The sequence below is a fragment of the Diabrotica undecimpunctata genome, chromosome 6, assembly GCF_040954645.1.
Source record: "Diabrotica undecimpunctata isolate CICGRU chromosome 6, icDiaUnde3, whole genome shotgun sequence".
Lineage (NCBI taxonomy): Eukaryota > Metazoa > Arthropoda > Insecta > Coleoptera > Chrysomelidae > Diabrotica > Diabrotica undecimpunctata.
Window position 1 is genome coordinate 142,925,397 of NC_092808.1, and position 18,314 is coordinate 142,943,710.

General features: G+C 32.3%; 1 protein-coding gene across 3 annotated transcripts in view; it reads left to right on the forward strand.

Moving 5' to 3' along the window:
* LOC140444015 (probable cytochrome P450 49a1) overlaps positions 1-18,314 on the forward strand; it is a 98,230-nt gene that overhangs the window by 13,085 nt on the left and 66,831 nt on the right. For all 3 annotated transcript variants that reach the window (XM_072535589.1, XM_072535592.1, XM_072535590.1), the window contains exon 2: positions 16,620-16,875. In XM_072535589.1, the coding sequence (XP_072391690.1) occupies positions 16,620-16,875 (256 nt within the window). The remainder of the gene's footprint in view (positions 1-16,619; positions 16,876-18,314) is intronic.

The following is an 18,314-nucleotide window of genomic DNA, read 5'->3' on the forward strand; positions in this document are numbered from 1 at the left end:
CTGATGTATACCAGTTGTCCGTAATTAGATTCCTACCCTGATCCAATAAAGGTTTAATCATTTCGATAACTACCCTTTCAGCAACCGGTTGTCCATTAATTTTTTCTTTACCGCAATATATTTTAATTGTATGGATATAGCCTTCTAACAAACAAATTTTAAACAGCTTTATTCCAAACTTATGACGTTTTCCTTTCACGTACCTACTGTCGAAAAAATAACTTGCCTCTAAATGGGATTATAGTTTCATCAATGCAAACAGTTGAGCCTGGAATCATACATCGATGAAAATTAGCGTTCATTTCATTGACCAGACATTGAATTTTATGAAGTCTGTCATTTTCAGAACACTCGTCATTGTTTGCTAGATGAAACATGCGCAAGAGCAATTCGAACCTATTTCGGGGCGTGTATTTAGCAATATCACTTTTATATAATGAAATTTTGCGTCTGCTAATGAAGGCTTTGAGTCTAGTCCCATCCAAAAAGGAGCGCTATGAATGTACGCATTTCAGTGTAGTTATTCTCTTTTCAGTAATTAAAACGTGATTCTTTCGTAATTGTTTCATTTACTATTCCAGTAAGAATTTGTTGCTCTGCATACCTATTTGTTTAGAGGACAATCATATTTATAATATCTTCAGAGACAAACAGTTCAAAGAATGACAGTTCATTCTTACCAGCCATTTCGTTTTTCAAATGTTCAGGAATGCAAAAGTTCAAAGGACAATCGAAAATTGGAAAATTTCCGGAAACACGTCTCCAGTTTGAATCTTGTAAAGAATTTTCTTCTGACCTAACAGTATCTGCCAAAAAATCATCATCATGAGTCAAAGAATATGACTGAATACGGGATGGTTCTGCAGAAGTATTGTATTACGTTAGGAATGTCCTACGATTAATATTCGCAAGAGACTCCTGGTTCGAAAAAATACAAAATTAAATTTCTATTACAAAAAATTACTTGTGTATTAAAATACACAAATGTGACTTAAAGTTTTATTTAATTCAGTTTCTTTCTTTTAGGTAATTTAAATTTGCGCATACCTTTTATACTCGATGACTCTGAACTTACTGAACCTGGTCTGTCATCATATTTGTACTTAAGTTCAAAGTACCTTGCACTATATTTATCTTTGGCCTCCATCTCACCGATTAACTATTCTTCGGAAACTTCTTTCAATATACTTTCAAGTAACGCACTTTCCACTTCACAAAGCTCATTGTACTTTACTTGTAAAAGTTCCCACTGTACGCTAATTTTCTGCCAGGTTCAAGTGTCCTCCGGTTTAGCTAACAAACTATCCAAAACAGTAGCAACTTTCGTAAATGCACTACGAAGAACCGTTCTGCGTTTTTTATTCGATTCCATTTTTCGCTTAAAAAGGTTAACTTTGGCCGAGCCTTACGGCATAAACAAAATTATTCGCCGGAAAAAAGTTTGCACTAAAATAAGCAAAAATAACTAATTTTAAGCACACCCTCTCACTTTCGCCAAATATTACGTTAGGAATGTCCTACGATTAATTTTCGCATGAAACTCCTGGTTCGAAAAAATACAAAATTAAATTTCTATTACAAAAAAATTTCTTTTGTATTAAAATACACAAATGTGACTTTAAAGTTTTATTTAATTCAGTTTCCGTCGGTGGTACAAATTTGACTCAACTAAACCTAACTATGCAATTGTATATAGTCTTATAATATGATATTCGATACTTATACATTCTCAGACGAAAAAGTCATTAAATTTTAATTGCCTTCACGATCTCTCAGCCCGAAAGACAATACGCTGATTGTGGATTTTTAAAATAAACGTTAAAAATACAAAAAGTTGCATAAGAATGTACTACGGGAAATAAAGAGTGCTAAAGAAGCATGGCTGATGGGGAAATGTACGAAAATTGAAACACTACAACACAAACATGACGATTTCCACATGCACAAAAATATTAAAGATGTACAGAACATAAGAAAACAACACAATAGAGGCATAGTTGTAAACATTGAAGGAATATCTGATGTTGAATTATTAAGTCCAGAAATATTCGAAGATATATCACCTACTGAAACAGACAATACCTATGGCCCAGAAATAACAAACGAAGAAGCAACTGGGGCCATTAAGCGAATTAAAGATGGAAAATTACCACAACCTTGGTGAAATTTTAAAGCTATTAGGGGTACACCAAATCACAGCTCTTACAAAGCTATTCAACAGCATATATGAGACTGGTCACTTACCAAAAGACTGGCTACTATCAATATTTATTCCACTTTCCAAATAAGATATCGCTAGAAAATGTTAAGAACATAGATTAACTAGTTTGATGAGCAATGTACTTAAAGTAGTCCTTACTATCATTCACTTGCGCATATACACAAAATTAAAAGAACACCTAAGTGAAATTCAATTTGGATTCAGCGCAGGACTCGGAACGAGGAAAGCACTTTTCAGTTTGCAAGTTCTAATACAGACAGCTAGATGTATCAACTGCAATTTGTATGCATGTTGCATACGATTTTGATAAGGCATTTGGCAAAGTACCACATGGGAAAATAATCGATATCTGAAAAATATCAGGACTTGCTGGTAAGGATATAAGACTTATCTCAATCTTATAACTCTAACAAAAAGCAACAATGCCATTCGAAAATGAACTATCCGAGATCTTCACAGTTGAAAAAGGAGTTCGATATGATTGCATACTGTCACCAGCAATGTTTACCGTATATTCTGGATCTTTAGAGAAGCCTTGGACGAATCAGGAGATGGTATTACAGTAAATGACCAACTGATAAATAATATTAGATATGCAGACGATACAGTGTTGCTGGCAGATAGTGCGCAGGGACTCAAAAGTATAATAAATATGGTTGTACAAACATGTTACAAAAACGGCCTAAAACTAATTTGTAAAAAGACAAAAATAATGAAAAAAAGAGTGAAGAATATTAAGAAGACCTGGGATCATAGATACGAAATAAAATCTCATATTAAAAAAACCGGAAGCTTTTTCAACGGTCTTAGGAAGATTCTCTGCAAGTTATCTGTAAGTATCAATATACGCAAAAGAATTTTTAGATGTTATGTCCTCCTTATTTTTAAGTGTCCTCCTCTAAGAAGTAGAAAGCTTGAGTTTTATAGAAGATGCCATAAAACGGTTCAGCAAGAGAGGCCATGGATGCAGACATATATCCTGGCTGGCCAATCTTAGGAAATGGACTGGTCTAACATCAACTGATCTATATCAAGCTACTGTCAATAAAATAAGATGGTTTGTTGTTTGATGGCTTTTTTGTTTTCTTCTAAAGAAAACCACTGTCTAAACTGCTCCTCCAACTTTAACCTTAAAATCTGTTATGATGCTAGTTTCGCGATTTTGTGATAAATATAAAGGTAGAATAGATCATATATTATACCTAGAGATGTTGTTATAGCACATAGTAATACTAGTGGCTTGTTTGACGAATAATAATTCCTTTGTAAATTTAATTGCCTACTATCAATTGTCTATCCAAAATGGAAAGGTGTGCTGTCATGTACATTCGTATTATTAGCATTCACGTACGTTAATGAGATCCTCAGTGCAAGTCACAATTTTTAGTTGAGTCAATAAGGCGTAAAAAGCATTAAAATTTTTAATTTCTAGGCAAAAATCCGTTCGATGATATATTTTAATGTTTGTTTTGGTATATTGTTTGAAATAAGAAATATTTTAATACGAAAACTACAGTTTTTGAAGAAATTAATTCTTTAACAATATTTATCACAAAAAATTTTTTATTTGTCAAATTACAATATAAAATATTAATTATTTTTGTACTACTTTTACATTTGTATTACTAATTAATCGTAATTAATCACAATTTTATAGTATTTTGGGGATCGAGAATAGTGTCTACTTTACCCCAAATTTTGAAAGATATCTTTTGAACCTTTAATTTGTTTGGTATTGTTTCATGTTGATTGTTGTATATTTATGGTTAGTTTCTCTGCTTCTTCAAGTTATTTATTAATTCTGATTGGTACATTTAGGTCTGGTATTTGTAAATGTAGAGTTATTTTCCCTTCGTTATAATATGCTCACTGATTGTTAGTAGTATTAGAGAGTGATCAGAACTGGGACCATCCTCTTCTTCCATTTTCACAAAATTTGTTGCAACTTTTCTTGAAATGAAAAAGTAAGATTTTAGCATTGAACCATAGCAACCTTGAACCCCATACGGTGTTTTTAGCATTAAAGTCTACACCAATGATAAATTTTTCTCCACGCATGTTGAGCAACTTGACGTAATTTTCTTTTTTTAGATTATACTTATTTTGGTGGAAAATATATATCGATTTTTTGATTATTTAAGGTAAACAGTATCAGCTGATGTTCGATGCTAATGTGTTCGTTCCACTCGTTTCCGTTTTGTCACCCATCCATTTATGCCTTCTATGTTGCATGCTCTTCTTATGTTTCATTTCTCTCTCTATCCAACAGACTTTTCCCTAATATTCGAGTATTTCCATCTCTGTTATTTCTAGTAATCGTCTCGTATTAGATGTGTCAGGTCTTGTCTCCGCCGTGTATGTTAATTTAGGTCTAATTGCTGCTTTATAGATTATTGTTTTTGTGTCTTGTCTTAGGTGTTTGGTTTTCCAGATTGTGTCATTTAGAGATCACGCCGCTTTACTTGCTTTTAAGCTTTGTTGTCGTACTTCTTCTTAAACATCATCGTAACTACTTATATCTATTCCCAGATATCTAAACCTTGCTTCCTGCTTTATTATTTTTTCATCAATTTCGATTTTACTTCGTAGTGAGTATTTAGATGTTGTCATACATTTGGTTTTTTCTGGTAATATTATCATATTATGTTTCTTGGCTGTTGTATTGAAGATGTGTGTTAATCTTTGGAGCTCGTCTTCTGTCTCGGCGATTAATGCGACGTCGTCTGCATAACATAATATTTGGATTTCTTTGTTTCCCATTCTGTAACCATGAGCTTTACGTACTGCTTGTATTATTTCGTCCATTATTATATTAAAGAGAAGTGGACTTAACGAGTTACCCTGTCTGACTCCGCTTTGTATTAGTATACACTGTGTTAGTTTTCCAATTATCTTTGCCTGTATTCAATTATGAAAGTAGATGTTTTCGATGCTTTGTATAATATTGATTGGTATGTTTCTTTTATACATTAGTTGTAAAACGTCTTCGATTTGGATGCGATCGGAAGCCTTTGTCAGGTCTATAAAACATAAATATGCTGATTTATTGTACTCGATAGCCTTTTATGTGATTTGTCTTAGTAGAAATACGGCATCTACGCGGGTCTTCCGGATCTGAATCCTTGTTGTTCATCTGATAAAGTTGTTGGTTTATTGATTTCGTTGGTTAGGACTTTTGTGGTAAGCTTAAGTGCGGTGTTCAGTAGATTTATACATCTATAATTGTAGGTGTCCTCTTTAACTCCTTTATTAAACATTGGTATCATTATGCTGTTTCTCCATGCGGCTGGTATCTTGCAGTATCTTGGTATCTTTAGGGTTATACTTTCTCCTCCGTGTTTTAGAAGGTCGTTGGTTATTCCGTATTTTGAGTGAATTTATTGCTATCTCTACTTACTGAAAACTGATTTCTATTTTGTGTCTTAATTCAGGTACGTTGTTGTGTTGATTATTATTTTTCTTTCCTTTAAACAGTTCCTTTAGGTATCTTTCCCATTCGTTTGCTGGTATGTTATTGTATTCCTTCAATACCGCCATTTCTTTCCGTTCGTTTCTTATGAATCTCCATATTTGTTTTTGTGTACCGTAGAAGTCGCTTTCCACTCTTTTTGTAAACTGTTCCCAGTGTTTATTTTTTGTTCTTCTTACCAACTGCTTTGTTTTATTTCGTATTCATTCTTCTATATGTGTCTCGGCATTCTGGAGTATTTGAGGTTTTGTACTTCGTGTAGGCCTCTCGTTTCTCTTTACATTTCTCTTTTATTTCTTTTCTGAACCATGATGTATTGTTGTTGTTTCTTTTGTTCAGTATGGCTTTGCGTTTTCCTAGAGCTTCTGTTGCTGCTTCTTTAATGTTGTTTTTAATTTTCTACCAGCTCACAGTGATTCTATATTGAATTTTTTCTCGGTGATTTCCTGTAGAAAGTGTTATTTTCATTCTTATTTTTGCTAATACTATAAGTTTTAGTTTGTGTTCATTTCCTGCGTCCGCTGAGTTTAAAGTTCAGATATCTAGAGTCTGCTTTGGGTGGATTTTTCTATTATTCACTATAAAATCAATCATAGATTTGTGCCACCTGGAGTTTTCAAATGTATATTTATACTGGAGCTTATGGTCGAAAAGTTCTCCATTTGCGTTGAGATGGTTTTCATTAAATCTTTGTTTTACTCTTGGAAGTATTTCATTTTCGATTCGTGCATTAAAGTCACCCATAAGAATTAAGTGTTCTTCATGAGGTATTTCATCCAGGATGATTTGCAATTGTTTGTAGAATGCCTCTAGTTCCTCCTTAGGTTTGCAGTCCTCGGTGCTATAGATAGATATGACATTTAATTTTTTGTAATCCATTTTGATGTTCATATGTATTATCTTTCTGAGATATAACGGCAGTTATATGTTGCCTTTAAATTTTTTATGGACAAGTATACCTACGCCTGCTCGGGCTCGTTCTTCTTTCTTCACTCCACTGTATGCTAGAAAATGTTGGTTACAGTTTCTTTAGCCTTTACCTTTCTTCTTGGTTTCTTGGATTGCACAAACGTCTATGTTTTTATTTATCAGTTCTTCTATTATCTCTTGGTCTTTGTTGTTGAAAAAAGTAATGTTCCATGTTGCTCATCTGATTGTGGGCTTATGTTTTCTTCTCGTTTTACTTTTCTTTGCGTGATTTGTCATCTTAGGTTCCGTGTGGTTCCAAAGAAAATAATAATATTAAAAAGTAAAAGAAATAATAAATTAGACTTACTCACAATCAATTTAATTTAACTATCCAGACGACCGGTTTCGCTTTCTACAATATGCAAAGCATCTTCAGGTCTCGATACAAAGTTAAGTCTTCATCGAGACCTGAAGATGCTTTGCATATTGTAGAAAGCGAAACCGGTCGTCTGGATAGTTAAATTAAATTTATTGTCGGTAAGTCTAATTTATTATTTCTTTTACCTTTTGAAATGGACTCACATAAGCAACACATTCATGATTTGAATAATATTAAATTTTTCTAACCCTAACCATTTTTAAAGTTTAAGAAAAGAAGGATTTCCTGAAGATTAAGAAATAAAAGAACTTATTCATCCGATTGCAAGTTTCGTTTACTATTTATAAGCTTTTCGGATTCAATAAACAATTATTATTTCGATGTATTTGATAGTTAAAGGTCTCGGTTACAACAAGTACGATTACAGTAATTTCTGTAAGCTAAGTAAAAGCTAACCTTGATGAAATCACACTACCTAACTAACCTTCGTGCAAATAAAAAATAATAATATTTAGGAAGTTGTGCAAGGTTTCATTTTTAAACAATTTTTAATAATTTGAGATGTGTGAAATACTTATTAGTATGTGTATTAATGACTACGAGTTTTAAGGTCAAAACTAATACCAAGGAACTAGTTTTGCAACAGCAATTTGGCTTGTTAGTAAAATATGTCTGGGCTGTTTCGAAATCTATAAATAATGACCAAGACCTTAGATTTAATGGTTTTGGTAAATACAATCATAATTGAACTGTTTTTGATTTTTTCTAGGTAATTCTGTAGACTTCGCTTATATGGACAACGCATTTTTCAACGACTTTGTTATTTTTCAATTTTAGAATGGATGCTCTAATTTCTTCTTTAGTATGGAATGGTTGCCGGGGATTTTCATTTATTTGAATCATGGAAGCTTCCGTCTCATCTTCATGATTACCATTAAGCAGTTTTTTAAAATGATTCGTCCATATGTTTAGTATCTGTTCCTTGACACTAATTACAGAACAATTTCTATCTTTACAGGCTACTATTCAGGGTTTAAATTCTTTTCTACAGCTGTTTATCTTTTTTCTTTGAGTTTTTTCTGTTATGGTGATTACCAATCTTATTTAGAACGTTTTCGTACTGATCCTTCTTTTTCCTTTTAAACGTTATTTTTTCTTTTCGTAGAAGGTCTTCATAGTCGTCCAGTTAATCTCATTCTGCGCTGCTAGAGGCTCTTATTCGCTCCGTGCGTGACCATGGTAGGGGTACCTTGAAACGATGCCAGCGTGCGTAGCGGCGAAATATGACAAAATTGGACACTATCTTTTTATGCATAAATTTTATCAAAAATGTGTGCAAATACATGTTGCGTATTTAGTTGTGCTAATAATAGCAAAAATAGTAAGTGTAGTTTTTATAGGTTTCCAAAGATTACATATAAATTAGAGAAAAGAAAAAGATGGATCCGTGCTATTAATATGAAAAAGGAAATATCACGTAACATCATTTTTATGCAATTGAAATATTTAAATAATTTACCTTAAATGATGTTTTATAAGGCTTCAAGCTAACTGCAGAGTGCCTGATGACTTTAGCTTTTATATCATAACTTTTACTATTACTGTTTTTAATTATATGCTCTTTCACGTGAAAAAATTTATTTGACAGTACTAGATTTTTAACTTTTCTTTTCCGTTTGGGCTTAAAAAGATAAATTATGATGAATTTTGAGAAACCCAGTTTTTAATACTACATTTATTTTGTACATAAACTGAAAAAATACAATTAAAAAGTTAATTATTAATAATTGTCAATTTCGCCTGTATTTAACAATGTCAAACATGTCATTAATGTCATATGTTTAACCTGAAAATTGGTAGGTCCAAAACTGTCAGATGAAGGCGGTAGGTGTCGTGTCAGTCACGCACGGAGCGAATATGCTTCATTTTTTTATTGGTTAATAGAGATCTACACTTTTCGTCGAACTAATTTTTTATTTCTTCTTTCCGTGTTAGATTTTAAAACGCCTTTAACCGCTGTGTGCATAGCTTCTTTACATTTGATCCAGTGTTCTTCTATGCTTAGATTTTTTTCGATTTTTAATAACGCTTGGTTTAAATTTTGCAAGTAACTTTTGCACCTTAGTATCATGTTTCGTAGATCTTGTGCCGTAGACTTTTTGGTTAATTGGTCTCACCATCTTGTGAGTCTCATTAGCATTCCCAATGATACTACTAGTTCAATCAAGCGTAAATTCAAAATTCACTTGAAGAAATAACGATTGGAGTAATAGTAAACACCAAACCTACCAATATTATCGTACATAATATACCCATGAGACTATATTAATTGCAGATATTTATTGTATAAGACTTGCAGATGCTGCTGAATTTCGTAAAAGATGCTAACAAGGAGACTTTAAAGCTTAAAAAAAACTTTTTGACAGTCTTGTTGAATTCCTGAAGTTAAATTTATATATATATATATATATATATATATATATATATATATATATATATATATATATATATATATATATAAGTAAAAGTAAAAAGTAATGGCATGTCTCGCAAAACAGAAAACCAAAAATGGTATATCGATGGAAGGCAACCGTATATACGTATTTCTGAACTATTGGTCGTCTTCAGTACGGTGCAGCCAAGTTAGAAAAGGAGCATATTAACTTGGGAAAGGATCACTACAGGAGCAATGCAACCAATTTGTGGCATCCTGTGGCATTTATTATCTGTTATCATGAGTATAATTATTAAATTTGTTTGTGCAAATTAAACGAAATTATTATCTTTTAATATTGTACTAAACTATCATTCGATTATAGTTTTTGAGGATATGTTACCTTAAACATACTATTTATGAAAGAAAAGAATAATATTTTTATTTTAAAGCTGATTGATACAGATTAAAATGTAGGTAGTATTAACCTTGCTATGTAGATTCCAAAAGTTTCTTTTAAAAAAGTGAATTCGTTAAAGAGTCGTTAAAAATGAAAGTTAACAGCCTCCTTTTGAATTTTATGAACGATGTTGTTCACTGCTGACTGCTCTGCATCTTGAACGGTGGTGTTGCCAAAACACTCTAGGAAAAATCGTCAGAATTCTATTTCAAAAATCGTGAGAAATCGTGATATTTTCTGAATTCAATGAAAGAATCTTATTAGGGGGTGAGAATAGAAAAACACCGAGATCAATCAAAAATACATGTATATTTTTGCAAACAAAATAAGAAATATATTAGAAAAACTTTACAAAAAAAACTTTCCAAAAACCTATAAAAAAACATTCCTTTATATTTCAGTCTTAAAATGATTAGGACATATGTTAAATTTTGTTCTAGTGTAGGTCTAGTGACTAGTGAAACTGAAAGATGATTCTAGCGATTCTGACTAGACTTTAGTCAGTGTCGCTAGAATCATCTTTTTTATTTAAATAAGTCGCAGTGGCTGATAACTTTTTGATTATAATTACACTTAGGTACATTAATATTAAAGCACGTATTATTTCCAATCAAATATTTCGTAGTAAAATTCCTCCATGGTATCAATTTTTAATCTATTCCAAGATTGTGTTTTTGTCAAATTTATTTGAGAGAAAATTGCTCTACGCTCAACGGCAGCACTTGAATGAGGTAAACATAGCATATTAAAAACAAATTTCACTAAAGTGGGAAATTTTAAGGAAACATCATCTATTTTTACAAATGCAATTTTTTTCCAAAATCTTATAATATCATTATCGAAAAATTTAATAACATTCTCCACTTATTATCTAAATCTTGGTAATTTTCTGGACCAACCAGTTTAGGAAAACTTACTGCCACATCAGAAATGAATGTTTTTTTGGTTTTTATAATATTGGGGTCAAAAAATTTCATTTTTTTAACTGCGGAATTTTTCAAAGTAAATCTTATTATTTGTTGAAGACTTATACTTGAACACTCGATATACAAATCTAAACACTTAATTTGTACCATTTTTAAAATATCTTTATCCACTTGGCTTTTACTTTGAATGATATCATTCGCTTTCCCAAGGCTTAGTGATTGACTATCAAGATAGTTTTCCTTATATACAATTAAATTAGTACCTAAATTAAGTACTTTACAATATGTAAGGGACCTCTTAACATGGGCTACTTGTAAAACTATTAACTAAAAAATATCTTTAATAATACATATTAAAATCACCTATCAATAAAACCATAAAACGTAATAATCTAACAATGTTCAATAATGGATTTCGAAATATTATCAAGTTGATATCCTACGTCTCTATTTATTTGTTTGTAAATTTCCACTGATTCCCGGATAATTGTTTGAAAATAAAATTTATCATAGGATAATTGTTTGTTTCAACGTCGACTGTTAAAATGCAAAATTTATGATATAAACCCGAAAACTTAAGTTTTACTTCAATTAACAATAGCCATGAAGCCTACGATTCGGGGACTTCCCCGAATTCCGATTCAATTTAATCCAGTAACAGTGAATTTCGTATGGTAGAAATAAAATTAATACTTTTAGCTCCTTTTTCGTTCAGTTATAAAGGGTGTGTTAACAGGGTTTTTCTGTCTCTAAGTAATTTCTTACAAAATTATGTTTAAAACTACTTATTCCTCTCAAGTGAGTAAAAATCGTGAAAATTCCCATATAATTCGTGAAATCGTGAGACATTTACAGAATTCGTGTAATCTCACGATTAATTGTGAGTTTTGAAAACACAGATCTCGAATACTGGCTACCGGTTTTTGCTACGAAATAATCAATAGGTAGTAAGGCCCAGGCCCTCCTAATCCCTTTCATACTTCTTTATGAAATACCTTTTGATGTGTCAAAATTTGACATAGGCCATTCGGGCATATAAGTTAGCTTAAAATAGCAATACATAAACACCTACGCATACAATAAAAAAGATCTTACAACTTCCTCAACATATTGTAGATGTCTTATAAATAATTAACTTTATTACCTAACTTATTTGGTTGTTAATTATAGTAGTATATTTCGATTTGCAATTTTTTAGCTTATCAATGTAACATTAACCTACGTTTTTCGAGTAATTAAAGAGTAAATTTTTATAAATAGCTCAACATTTTACAAAATGATTAAAAAAATTTTTCAAGCTTTTTGTTTTTTTTGGATTTCTGCAAAAATTTGCCATAGTAATGCATATTTTTTTACATCAACAGAAAGTAGAGATTTCAAAGCTCAACGACGTGTGATCGTTTGTAATGTAAAAGTTTACATTTTGCGTTTTTAATCATATTTCAAATGCCTTATATTGGTTGCCAATGATCAAAATCGAATTTTCATATTATAGGTTTTAACGACTGGTCTCTAACAACGGACATTTGACTACGACGGGTAAATCAAAGTAATAAATTTTATTGATCTCACGAGAATTGTAAAAACTGCAAAATCGCTTAAAGTTTATTTAATGAACAGCTTTATAGAAACTGACTTCATTTGCAGCAAAATACAAAAATCGCATACGAAAACTGCGTTCTTCACCTTTAAAATGTATTTTGATTTTTGTCGATAGGGCACTCTGATCAAAAGATATCGATTTTTTACCGTCGAGTTGATACAAATTTTATTTAACATTGATTTCGCACCTGGGACTGACAGTCAAAATCGCCGGTGGCTTCAAACGTTGTTTTTGAGAGAACGGTTCGTTCTACACAAAAAGTGCTCATTAACATTTTTGTTCAAAATTCTCTCAGCTACATTTTTTATCAGAAATATTTTTTTCTACGGTTTTATCGACTAACCAAAATTCTTGGTAAATCGATTTTTTGCGTTTTTACCTTCCTACGAGGGGTTGTTTTAGGAGGAAGCCCGAGGGTTAAAGTGGTAAACTTTTTTGCATCTTTTTTGGGGTCCCAAAATTGATATTCTCGGCAAAATTCAGCTTGTTCGTATGATTTTTAGGGGTCAAATCTCTGACGACTGGACTATAAAACCTTGCCGTACAATCTCTCGAAGGAAGCTATAATACTAAAATCTCAGAAACCTCAGCTATACCTACAGCCTATAGCTATAGAATACAGCTATTTTAGTAATATTAAAATTTTCTTAAACAATTTCGTATATTAATCTGGGTCGTGGGTTTTCATTTAAATAAAACTACTTGACAACTTTAAATAATGTTGAGAAATGGGATATATTTTAAGAAGTGCCACATAATGTTTTACGATTATTTCTTACGGCTTTTACATAATATCGCAAAACACATTATTGCTAATTGTCTATTCATTTCTACGATACCTAACAAGTTTAAATGTCCATACTGTAAAAAAAATTATATTATCATATATTTTGATATTTTAAGACCATACTAATTAAAAACTTTACAATAGTAAGCAACTTATAAATAATATATAATAAATGTAGGTTACCAAGAGCATTAATACCAAGTGTTTCTAATTTGGAATGTTTACGAAGGTTGGACCTAGATTGTTTCTTAATGAAATGCTAGATTTTCTTAGTTAAAGTTAAATCATTATCATAATAATGCAATCGTATATTGTATAATATCTATTAATTAAAGAATAACTTTCGGCAATACAATAAAATCATTCAATAATGATATATGCATAGTTTCTTTACTAAATACTTTTGCTTATTGCTTTTTGCAATAGTAGATGTATTGTCCTTTCGACCAGCTCGGGAGCTATATTGTCGGTAAGATAAAACACAAATTTTCCTTACCTATATATTTCCAATTCTACCTTTAGGTGTAAGGAGATTTGGATTGAGTTCTGCATATGTGTCTGCACGTTTTCCTGTCGTGTGTTTGATTTCCCCTCTTCACAACTTTTTTCCTGACACCCTCTATTCATCTAACTCTTGGTCTTTTTCTTCTGTTTTTTTCTTGCACTCATGTTTCGAACGCTTGTTTTGTAAGTCTTTCGTCCGACATTTGACACAGATGCCCGTATCATATGTTATCCTTATGCGATTTTATCGTTTATGGGGTGTAGGTTTTTTCTAATTGTTTCGTTTCTGATTTTGTCTATTCTTTTCCTATTTTCTATTTTTCTCAGGAACTCCATTTCCATGGTATTGATTCTTGATTTTTGTCTCTCTTTTAGCGTCCAGGTCTCACTTGTACATAATTGTAGGCCTTACTACTGTTTTAACGACTACCATTTTTATCTCCTTTGGTATCTCTCTTGTTCCGAGAAATGTTGTTTTTATTGTATTTAATATGTTTCCGGTCCTTCTCAATCTGTCCTGATCCTATTTTTCGTTTGGTTCTATAACTGCTTTTAAGTATTTAAAGTGATCTATCCGTTCTGTTCTATACATATCTTATATAATTTCTATTCTGTTACCATTCATTCCCCTTTCTCGAAATGTTTTAAACACTTTATTTATATACACATTCTTCGAAATCTGCCCAACTTCTTCCCTAGGTCTATGTAGCATATGTAGTATATGTATGTATTTTTTTGTTTTTATTTAATATCTTCTCACTCATTTATATTATTATCAATATGAGGTTTTCCGTATTTCTGTTCTTTCTGAATCCACATTGCGTGTCTTCTAGTTGTGCCTCGATAGTTGGTGCAGTTTCTTTTGTTTCCCCTTTTATGGATTGGTAGTATAATGTCTTTTGTCTAGTTCTCTAGTATTTTCGATTTGTTCATTAATTCCTATAGAGAATCTGTTCCTTTCCTTCCTATGGATTTTATTATTTCTGGGGTTATGTTATCCTTGTCCGATGCTTTATCTAGTTTAATCATATCTATGGCCTTCTCCAATTCTTATCTTTTTATGGGTTCTATCTCTTGCTCTTCGTTTATGTCTCTTTCTTCTTCTAAGGTTTCTGTATCCTTGATTAAAGCATTATTAATCATGTTTCTTCTTCTTCTTAGGGTGCCTGTCCGTTCCGAACGTTGGCGATTATTCTGGCTATGATGACTTTGTTGGTTGCTATACGAAATAGCTGTGTTGAGGTCTTTCTATACCATGCTCTCAGGTTAGCAAGCCAGGATATTCTTCTTCGTCCTGGGGCCCATTTTCCTTCAATTTTACCTTGCAAAATGCATTGAAGTAGTGATGCAGTGATGTTCCAAGTACTGCAGCTTACGGCTCTTCACGATGTTGACCAAATCCGCAGTTGTGTTCATCCTCCGCAGTACTTCTTCATTGGTAACTCTGTCTGTCCATGGTATCTTCAGGATCCTTCTGTATGACCATAGCTCAAAAGCCTGAAGTTTTGATAGAGTTTTGGCCTTCAATGTCCACGTTTCTACTCCGTACAGAAGCACTGAGTACACATAACATTTCAGGAGCTTTATTTTTGTTTCTAGGGTGAGGTCATGGCTCTTGAACACAAAACACTTAATTTAAGTATTTAATTAATTTAAGACATTTAATCTCTTGGTTATTGTCCCACGACTCATTAATTATAGTTCCCAAGTAGTTGTAATGTGAGACACGTTTAATTCTCATTTGGTTCACATACAGATTTGCTCCAGTTATGTTTTCCTTGCTGATGATCATTAGCTTGGTTTTGCTGGTGTTTATATCCAGTCCATATTTTCTAGTCCATGTCATGTTTGGTCTTTCATTAATTTTATTTTCGCTGAAAGTATTCTCTCGTTGACATAATTTTCTTCTACAATATCTTTTAACTTTGGTGCGATTATTAGTCCCACACCTTCTTTTCTTCTCTTTTTTGTGTCTGCTCCTGCCTAAAATATCCAGAATCGTTTGTGTATTTTCTTCAAGTCTTTTCCTATCTCTCATTTTGTTAATAGCTCAAATAAACTTACTATCGCAGGTTTCTTGCATTGAAAAAAGAAGAAGAATCATAAATAACGGGAGTGTAGTGTTCATCGTGATGTCGTGTATTATCTGTATCCAAAGATCTCTGTCTCTGGTCAGTTCTTTTAACTCATGCGAAGGTCTTTTGCATATTCCTGTAATTTGATCGATCCATCTTGTTGGGGGATCTTCCTTGTGATCTTCAGCCTTATAACTTTCCTTGGATAGCCCAAAAGTGGAATGTTAAGAGATGTCCAAAGAGTCAGAATACCTGCTGACACAGCAACAGCATTACAACTGTTTGCAACTAAAATTTTGAAAACTTGTTGGGGTTATCACATATGATAAGGGGAAATTATGATAATTGTATTGTGTTAAAACTTCGCTGATTTTACTGTACCCAGTAGCAAAATACTGGGCACCAGTATGAATAAGTAGTATATAAGTGAAATTAAAACGATATCCCAACATTATCCCAGAAAAACACAACAAACACTTACCGATTTACTAAAATATCTAATATATTACACCCACTGACACAAATCGCGAATTTTACCTCTTAAAATTACTTTCGAAATAATATACTATCTTTTAAATTATGAATGTTGCAAAATGAAATGATAATGAAATTTTTCTTCAGCGAAATGACGATTGTCTATTGATTGGTGATCAAGAATAGCAGGTTGTAAACTGTTATAAGGTTTTATATTTGTACTCCACATGCAATTTATGATTTATGGAATGTAGTGATACTTTTTTTAGCTGTAAAATAAACAGTATTTCGTTGCTGTTACTGCATATATTTTTTGATATTTCCTTGTACCAGAGTACATACTGGTGTTAACTTAATGTCATTTTCTTTGTTTTTCAGTCCAATAACATCGTCACCATGTCTAGAGAAATCTCGAGAAGACTCTCTCTGACATCTTTACAAATTCACAGAGGTTATGCAACAGATCGGCCATATTCTACAGCTCTGGGAGTTGTGTCTGATGAAATGCAAGACAAAGACATCTACGAATACAAGATCGAAAAGGTGGACCCCATACCAAAAGACTACAAAGAGATTCCTGGTCCCAAAGAGCTTCCGTTTATTGGTAATTCTTGGAGGTTTGCACCTATTATTGGTAAGTCACTGAAGAAACAACAGAATATTTTATTAGGAAAATATAAAAATCGAAAAATGGGTAAAAAAAGCAATTTGGTTCATTTTAATATTTGATTCCGGTTGAATAACCATTGGTAATATAAGCTACTCAGATCTTTTGCACTATTAACTAAATATCGTGGCTCAGATATTTATATTTAGACATTACCTAATCTGTGATCGTCGCTCTTATGCATATTTTAGATATATTCATTTTGTCTACCTTCAAGCGAAGAAACGATTCTGGTCAGCTAGCTGTCCTTTTAAATATATACTTATTGGTGGTGTATAATATGCCAGAAGTAAAGCTGACGAGAAAGGGTAAAAGTTTTCTTATTATCCCTTTCATTCCTAGCAAAGAAAAACCAGACGAATCATGAAAAACGACACGTCAAACAAAAAAAGTACATGAATATCGGAACATGGAATGTCCAAGGTCTCAGCACGAACAATCAGAAGTTATACAGAGGAGTTAACAAAGAAGTACGCGTGAAGAAAGGCGTATCTATGATTATCAATAAAAAACTTAGTCGTTGTATAAAAATAGGACTATTCTAACGAATATCTAATAAAGGTATAATTTGAAATTAAAAACCTGGTAATAATTTAAGCACATTCTCCAATAAACAACGCTTCAGATCAGGAAAACCAAGTTTCTATAACCGTAAAAGGTTCGGTGAGGCAGAAAGTAATGACAATGGAAAAAAACTTATCGAAACTTGTGCGAAATACTTAAAAATATAGAATGGTTTATTAAACATAAAGACATTCACAGATATACCTGAACACAACCAACGAGGAGACTAAAGTTAATAATAGACTATGTAATAGGAAGAATGAAAAAAAGAATAAAAGTTAAAGCACCAGGGTAAACAGGGGAGCCTAATATGACTCTGATCATGATCTACTAAAAGCAAAACATCTATTTTCCATGCTACAGAGTTGCTGATACGAAAAAAATTCCTGAAATCCAAAATATCCACACCGCCAAACCACAAAACACAACTCCTGGAAGATCCTCTGTAACCTTTCTATACAAGTTGAGGTTTAACCAGAAGCTAAGTCAAATTAACGACACCACATCAAAGACATTATATGAAAACAGTACAAGAAATACATCAAACGGCATATGAAAATTTCAAAGAGATAGAAAAATGCAAGAACCGAAAAAAAAAACGGAGAGCTGTCATTTCCATCAATAACATCGAACCTTCTTTTACGTTTCCGTCCTTGAGTCTTAACCAGTATCCCTGTACAGGGTTGGGTGTTATACTCTGCTAAATTTGATCTAAACTTAATCATTATTTACCCATGCGAGTGACATAGAAGGTGACTCCTGTGTTCCGTAAGCCGGGTAACTAAGTATGTACGATACTATCCCCAATGGTTTGATACAAGCATTAGTCAAGTAATGTTTCC